The sequence below is a fragment of the Hakea prostrata genome, chromosome 10, assembly GCF_041222555.1.
Source record: "Hakea prostrata isolate BN-2017 chromosome 10, UWA_Hpros_2, whole genome shotgun sequence".
NCBI lineage: Eukaryota > Viridiplantae > Streptophyta > Magnoliopsida > Proteales > Proteaceae > Hakea > Hakea prostrata.
In genome coordinates, this window is record NC_142609.1 from 51,138,503 (window position 1) to 51,147,044 (window position 8,542).

At 43.4% G+C, this 8,542-nt stretch overlaps 1 protein-coding gene across 1 annotated transcript; it reads right to left on the reverse strand.

Annotated features, from left to right (window-relative positions):
* Positions 1-6,997: 6,997 nt before the first annotated feature.
* Positions 6,998-7,522, reverse strand: LOC149003823 (uncharacterized). Its single transcript, XM_089138859.1, has one exon. The coding sequence runs from the start codon at positions 7,520-7,522 to the stop codon at positions 6,998-7,000; it is 525 nt and encodes a 174-aa protein (XP_088994985.1).
* Positions 7,523-8,542: the final 1,020 nt, after the last annotated feature.

Below are 8,542 nucleotides of genomic sequence, written 5' to 3' on the forward strand. Positions count from 1 at the left end.
ATTTATTTCATGCTAAAATTCAATTTGGTTTGAAAATGAGACAAGTTTTTGTAAAGTTGGATTTTTGTGAAATGAATAGTGATTTGATAACTAAAATGGATGCAATCTTGTGTTTGAAGCTTAGTCTTACTTGAAAACTAATGGAAGCATGTTTCTAATCACCTACATGCATGATTCTAACCATTAGCAACAAGTTTTATTCAGTTTTAATGAAAAACACATCAATGGTAAATGAAGTTTTCAAGAAAAGAGAAGTGGGCCCTTTAAATCTGATTTTTTTTCGCAGATTTTTTTTGGTCGATGCCATCGACCAAAGTGCATCGACCAAGAAAGTGAAAATTTGCTGCTTTGGCCAATTTTGAGAAAATTTGATTTTTATTACTTTGTTTGGTTTTTTTTTGATGACTTGTACAGTTGAAGGCAAGTATGTTTGTGATTTTGAAAGTGTGATCTTTGAATTTGGACATTGTTCCTATAAGCTTTGTTTTGATTTATCGTTACTTGTGCCTTGTATGAATACCACAGACATTGTTCCGATTTATTCTTTACTTATGCATTACGTACATATCATATGTATTGCTTGATTTAATCCTTACTGATTCATTGCATAAAGGCCATATGCGTTATTTTGATTTATTCTTGCTATATGAATTTGCCTAGTCCGTATGAAATATCTGTGAGTAATGTTTGAATTCCTCTTGACTATTTGAGAAGTCAGCCAAGAGTCCATGCTTCTTTACCTATTAGACTTATTTCTCGTTGTACTTTCCTTTCCCTTGGTAAAGATTTGGTGGAACAATCACACCCCTGAAAAAGTTTCCTCATCGTATTGGAAGTCCAGGTATGCTTTCAATTTCGAGGACGAAATTATTTTAAGGGGGGGAGAATGTGAAATCCCGCCTAATCCTAACCTTGCTACTGTGCCAAATCCATACCTACCTTATACATTGTTCGATTTATTCTCTGTCGTATGAGTTGCCTAGTTTCATTTGGTAGAAGTTTACCCTGAAGCTGATCTATTTTCCCTACGATTTCTTCTTGTGCCTTCTATTCCCTTTGATAGGAGGCTGGTCCTAAGTCATTCCCATGATTGATTTTCTATACATGCTATTGTATAGAGGATATCCATGCCCTCTATAATGATTCTTCTACCCCGCTGTTGTAGAGTAGACATCCATACACCCTATAACCTTGTGAACTCTCCACATGATGATTTCTGAGAGAAATCAAGTGTGATCTTCATGATTAATTATCCCTTCTAATTGTTTCAAGACTTCAAGCTTTTCACCTCCTGTTCCTCAATCAAAGGTTAATAATCTCTCTTGTATTGTATTGATTTACTCTTATTATGTTTTATTCTTTGTGATTGAGACTATGAAGAAGATTCTGTATCCTTGCAACCATCACTCTACAATCTCTTTTCATTTTAAGGTTTTATGATCTTCATATTGATCTTTGCCATGATCCTTGTGAAGTCTTCTTGAAGCCATGATCATACTTTTGATTTGATTTCAAATCATGTTAGATTTATTCCTTGTTTCTTATAAAAGACTTTTTGTTATTTGTTTTCCTTTGATTTTGGGAGAAGAAAGGTCAAGATAAAAGCAATGTCCTCCATCTCTTTAGAAGCCTAGTACTCTCCCAATTTCGAGGACGAAATTATTTTAAGGGTGGGAGAATGTAACATCCAGCCCAAACCTAGCCCGGACACCCTTTTTATTTTGGGATAAAGAAAGACTTGTTTGATGTTAGACCTTAAAAGTTGGACTTTAATTTCAATATTATTATCTTTGAAAACCTTAGGAAGCCATGTCAGACCTTTCCCTTAGGGTAGATCTGTAATGTTTGGCCTTATCCTACAGTGGCCCGGCCCGGGACCTATTATGTTTGTAGGTCCGAAAACCCAAGGTGGGGGGAAATGAGACTTGTGGACCCTTTTGGTTGATGATTTGGTGTTGGAACCCAAGCCCGTGAGCATTGACGATGATGCCCCTCACTTGAGAGCATTGTCAGTGTTAGTTTTGAATCTGCGCACCGAAGAGGGGTGAATTATTTGAAATACCAAATGAACTCATGTGCCAAATAAAATTATATTTCCTGAAACTAGACTTCTTTATGGACTTGTAGGAGAAAACCCCACTCCATTTGACCCCATATAGCCCTCCAAATCCCTATCCGAAGTTGCTGAACTATGTCTGGCAAATCCTGCTTGCGCATCGAAGAAGGTGAGCTTATTTGGTGGACCTAATGACCTCACATGCTTGATCAAAAGGTATTTCTAGAAACTAGACTTCTTGATTGACTTGTAGGAGAAAACCTCACTCAATTTGACCTTGTATAGCCCTCCGAATCCCTGTTCGAAGTTGCTGAACTATTTCTGGATTTTCTGCTGAAACCTGTTACCTATTTTGGTCGATGGTTTTGGTCGATACCATCAACCAAGGACCATCGACCAAAGTTGCCCAGAATCGAGAAAAAGATGCTTTTTGGATATTCCTTCTTCTATTTAAGTGAAACCTCGAACCTAGAACGATATTTCATTCATTTCAACACCTGAGAACGTGGGAAGGCTCCTCTTAGGCTCCTCCTTGGCTTGGGTGATGACCTTCTACAAGAATCCTTGTCTCTCTTCTCCAACTACCATCTTCTAAGGTATGATTCTCTCTCTTTCTCTCTATTCTATTCACTTCCCTTCTTCTTTTACTGATGAGACCATGGCCAAGGTGCTGCAACCTTGCAAACACCTTGCCATGAATGTCTCTTCCCATTTATACTTGTTTTTCCTTCATTCTTGCTATGCTTCACTTGCATCTTGATCCTTACATATACATTACCATGATTCCTTGCTTAACAACTTGATTTCTTATACTAAACTGAGATGTGGAGTATGATTAGTCTAATCTCTGGCTTGCAAATGATTGTAATCATGTTCCTAACCTATTCCCCAACTAATTCTCTACCTTCCCTTTCAATTACATCAATTTCTCATGAATGCTAGGATTCTTGTCTTTAGAACATAGGACCTCAATTTGGGGGTTTTCATTTGGACCATTGGATTGTGATAATACTTGCTAGGTAGTGTTCTTACATTGTTATTAATCATCCCTCCAAGTTTTAGATCGATCCGAACCCCAGAAGACCCATTTCGGACCAAAATCCCCAAAATCCACTATTCTGTCCCGAAGACAATTTTGGTCGATCCTTTTGGTCGATACCATCGACCAAGACCATCGACCAAACTTGTTGCTGATAGCAACCTTGCTCCATTTTGATCCGTTTGACATCCGATCTTCCCGACTTCTTCTCTAACTTATTATTGATGTTTGTTTAGGGTCTTAACAATTCTTTTGGACTAATTCTTGGTATTCTCAATTCATCATCAACTCAACCTAAGGTAAGGATGGTTATCTCCATAAACATATAGATCATCAACTTATGATTTATGTTCTTATTTATGAATAGAATCTCTTGATTTCTTTTAATCATTATAAGACTGTGATATATGTGTTAGAACAATAGTATTGAAATCTTTATACTCTTGTCATGTTACATTACTATTCTTGTTTACTTATGTCTATGATGATTCATTTCAATATCATGATTTAACTTGTATTATGAAGATGTATTGGATGCATGAGAAGTGATGAACTTGAATATGTGATTGCCTACGTATAACTTGGGATTGGGGAGTGTCCTATTGACGCTTTTGTCCTTGGACACCGGAGGGAATAGTATGGGATGTTCTCCGATGGTGCCTATCGACTCTTTCCCGGGTTATTGGATGACATACATAGGATTGTCTAGTTGTTTGGCTAGGATGTCCCTGTCGTATCAGACCCGAATCGGAAGGGCATTGAGACCGAACGACCCGTGGTAGCAATGGGGATTTGTGGGCACTCAAGACCGGTACACAATCCGTGAGAGGTCATAAATCTCATTGTGGGGGCCATTTATTGGTAGGGTTGCATATAGATAGACTTGGGCTCACGGGCGCTCAAGACCGGTAACCAACCCGTGAGAGGACGTGAGAGCTTCCCGTTTACTATATGTGGATGACCAATAGGGTTGATGAGTCCGTAATCCGGGATTACGCTGACTCTAGTGTGAAGGATACCGGAAAGGATCGCCGGGGGCGAGGAATGGACGTATCTGGAACTGAGATGATATGACTGAGTAGATGACTTGCATTGGGCTAGGCTTTACTGTGACATGCGCCACTACTTGACCAAATGGTGATGTGAGAGAGCGGTGACCGATCCCCTTACCACGGCTTTTTTTGATGACTTTACCGATCTTCCCCGGGAATTCCCAAGATATGGAAATGGGAGAGTGACTGACGACCCAGAGAAGTACGGTGCTATGACTTAAAGCATGTCTACCCTAGATGACCAGCATACTTAGAGTTAGATTCATGTTTACATCATATGTCTCATATCATATTGCATCATGCTATGCTGTGCATCATATGATTTATGTTATTATGGAATAACTTTCCTTGCTGAGTTCTTTTGAACTCACTCCTTTTCGCAACATATCTTGTTAGACTTTTCTGCAGGTAATACCACTGTTGGCTGTAGCAGTCAACCCTCTGGAGGCCGAATTGAAGACTTGTATCATACTGGTGGCGATGAACCAGTTGATAAAGACGAGTAGACCGAGATCGGGACTTGTTTGTAGCAGTTCAGTTTTATATTTGTGTGTTAGGGATGGGATGTCGCCTCATTCCCTTTTTAACCTTTTATTTGAATTGTCGGGACTATAGCTTAGTTGTTTCACTTGTTATTTGGTGAATCGGTTGTAACCTTTACTTTTAGTCGTTTCATCTTCCGCTAATATTATAGGACGGGTTTCCTCCCTCCATTTTACACTTGATTGTTTATACTAATGAAATCCTTTCCGCACTCTGATGTTATTTGTGAATCCTTCTGAGGTACTTTCTCGACTTTTATTATTGAATTATTTGGAAATAAGGAATTGTTCTTGCTTTTGATTATATTATTGTGCTAAGTGATTATGATCGTTCCTAAACTTGATCGGCGGGACAGTAATTCACTCCCCGGGTAATCCAGATAGGGTATCCCCTTGGTGGAATAGGGGGGGGGGGAAGAAAAAAAAATCTCGAGACGTGACACCAACGGCGCGCAGCGGGGCCTCGCTCGCCTGCTTGGGGTGGAAGGCGGCGGGGGCCCCCCCCCACCCGGGCGGGGGCGCGGGGGGGGGGGGCCCGCGGTGGGCGCCTGACCCCCACATCACCCCCCCCCCTCCCTCTCTTTCGCCTGCTGTTTTTTTGGTTGTTGGGCGGGCGCGCCCCCCCCCCGCCCCCCCCCCCCCCCCCCCCCCCCCCCCCTATAACCTTTTTGGTGGGGGGGGGGCGCCCCGGGCCCCCCCCCCCCCCCCCCCCCCCCCCCATCCGGGGGGGACCCCGGACCCACCCCCCCAGCGCCCCCCCCCCCCCGGCCTCACACCCAACCCCCCGCGGTTGCATCAATTAGCAGATCAATCCTTGGCAAGGGATAGCAATCTTTTGGGCAGGCCTTGTTGAGGTCAGTGTAGTCTGTGCACATCCTCCACTTCCCGCTGGCTTTCTTCACCATTACTACATTGGCTAGCCACTTGGGACACTCGATAGGTGAGATGAAGCCAGACCTGGCAAGCTTTTCCGTTTCTATCTGGATAGCGATTTGTTTTTCAGTGGAGAAATTTCTTCTTTTTTCTGGATAACTGGGGTAGCTCCCTTGTTGATCCACAAACGGTGTTCTGCTATGCCCCGATCGATTCCAGGCATGTCCTCAGCTGACCAAGCGAAAACATCAGCATTCTGGGACAGGAAAGAAGTTAATACCCTTTTGAAGTTTTCTGGTTGCTCTGACCTAATTCTGGTTTCTCTTTCGGGGTGCTCCAGACTCAGGGGGACCTTCTGCAACTTTTCGAAGGGCTCACTGTGCTGTAGTTGGCTTTCGTCCCTATCATCGCGCACCTTTACAACAAAGTCGCACCCACGACTAGAGCTACTAACTGTCTGCGGATGAAGTTTAGGTAGCATATCCTGGATTGCCTTTGGTCCGTTTTGTAGGTACCTATGCCCTCAGCGGTCGGGAACTTCATCATCATATGCCTGGGTGAGATAACTACTCCTAATATCGTGAGTGTTGGGCGTCCCAGGATGATGTTGTATGCTGAGAGGTTCCGCACGACCATGAACATGGTGGGCACTGTTACTTGTTGGGGGAAAGTTCCTACAGTCAGATCCAACTGGATATTGCCTTCGACCGTTGTTGAACTTCCCGCAAAGCCATAGAGTAGAGCTGCTGTCGGCAGAAGGGCCTCTTGATCTATTTTGAGCATTCTAAACGCATCAAGAGATAGGATATCCGCTAAGGACCCCGTATCAACCAAAACCCGATAAATCATGTGATTCGCCAACGCGCCTTGATGACTCTGGCGTCATCGTGCGGCGTGCTGACATCAACAAGTTCCTTCTCGACGAAGGTGATGGGCTCGCTTTGGACAAAATGAGTAATTGCAGTCGGTTCCACAGTACTAACGACACGTGTTTGCTGCCTCATCTGGCTCACTGACCCGAGATTGGGCCTCCCAAATATTGTGTTAATTCCAAGGAGGTCCTCGTCCTTGGGGGCCATTGGAGCCTTCCCAATAGATCGGGCATCTTCGGCCGGTGGAGAGCGACTGCATCGCCTGGATGGCGAAGGATCTCGGCGATGGTACCCTTTCACATGTTGATCCAGTTGTCCTCTGGCTATCAACTTCTTGATTTCTATTTTCAGCATCTGGCAGTCGTTGGTGTGGTGCCCCTTTTCTTGGTGGTACTGACAGAACTTTGACATGTTAGGTCTGTCTTGAGGCCTCGCCAAGATTTTTCCGGGCATCCTCAGGAGCTTGGAATCTCCTGATTCACGAATTTGCATCAGGACCACGGACCGTGATTTGTTGAGAGGAGTAAAGGCCTCCTCATCTTCATCAACTACCCTTTGTTACGCTAGTCTTGCTGAGGTTTGACATCCTTCTTCGCATAGCGACTTTTGGAACTAGGCTCGGGAGCTTTTCTGGCAGGGGGACCCTCCTGGTCCCTAAAGTGGCTCCAATTGGTCTCTAGGACCTCCTCTACGGTTGCCATTTCGTACCCCAAGTCCAGCAGCTCAGCCAGGGTCTTTGGTTTCTTTTCAACAATGGAGGTGATCAGCTTTTCGTTGGTCACAGCTCTCTTGAATGTCGTGAACGCCACTTTGTCGTCAAGGTCCTTGATCAGTATAGAGATACCGTTGAAGCAAGATATGAAATCTCGAATGGACTCATGTCGGCCTTGTTTGAGAGCCAGCAGATTGTTCTCAGTCTTGTCTCTTTTAATGCCACTCTTAAACCTTGCCGCGAAGGCATACCCCAACTCCGTAAAGTCGTGTATGAAGTGTTTTGGAAGTCTAGAGAACCAAGTAGTGGCTGGGCCCGTCAAAGACACTGGGAAGCACCTGCACTTGATGGAATCTCCACCTCCGCACATAGTCATGATTGAGGTGAAATGACTTATGTGGGCCATAGGGTCCGTAGTGCTGTTGTACGAAGTGAAAGTGGGAGTAAGGAACCCTACCGGCGGCAAAGGAGCCACCATGATCTCTGAGATGAAAGGATCCTGACTTAGCACCTGTTGTACTTAGTCAAGGACCTTCTTATCCAGCTGAAAAATACTGTCACATCCTCCCAGCCGGTACCCTAACTAGCATACCCGAGAGTGTGATCCACAGCCCCGAAGATCAAGTATCGAGGAAATCATCCTCCCACATATACAATAACGTAATCATAAACAGGAAATAATCAAGGTTTAATATTATAAACAAAGGTTCAAAACAATAATGGATAATCAGTATAATCAGAGTGTGGAAAAGATACCAGATATCCAATGATATCAAAAAGATTAAAGTGAGGCGGAAGCTCACTTCACCAATATAGCGGAATGTAGTATGAAAGTCAAAAGGAATTACAACTGAAACAAATGTACTAAGAAATAAACTAAGATCAAGCGTCTTCTAGTTTATAGATAACGTCTTCATAAGTATGGACTTCGTCAATCCAATGAATCCATTCTAACTCTATGCTGTTTTCAAAAGTAGTACGCAGCTTGATCCGCCGGGGGATCATCAGAGTAATCTTGATCGTCGCCAGCACCTTGCGTGTAATACGCTTCATTGGCTTGCGCCTCACTGTACTGCTCGTCATAATAATCTGTACCTGTAGGATAATCTAAACAAAGAATATACAAAAAGAAATGAGTTTCGAAGAAACTCAGTAAGGTAGTTAATCCATAACATCATAGATAACATGTGGCAAAACATAACATGATGCAATGCAGTATGAAACAGATAAAGTATGAATGCATCTAAACTCTATGTATGCTAGTCTCTATGGTAGACATGCTTTAAGTCATAGCACCGTGCTTCTTTGGGTAGGTCACGCATATGGCTCCTGTTGGTAGTGGGTCCAGGCATCCCTCTCGGACAAACCATGGTAGGGGGTTAAGTCAACACACTCT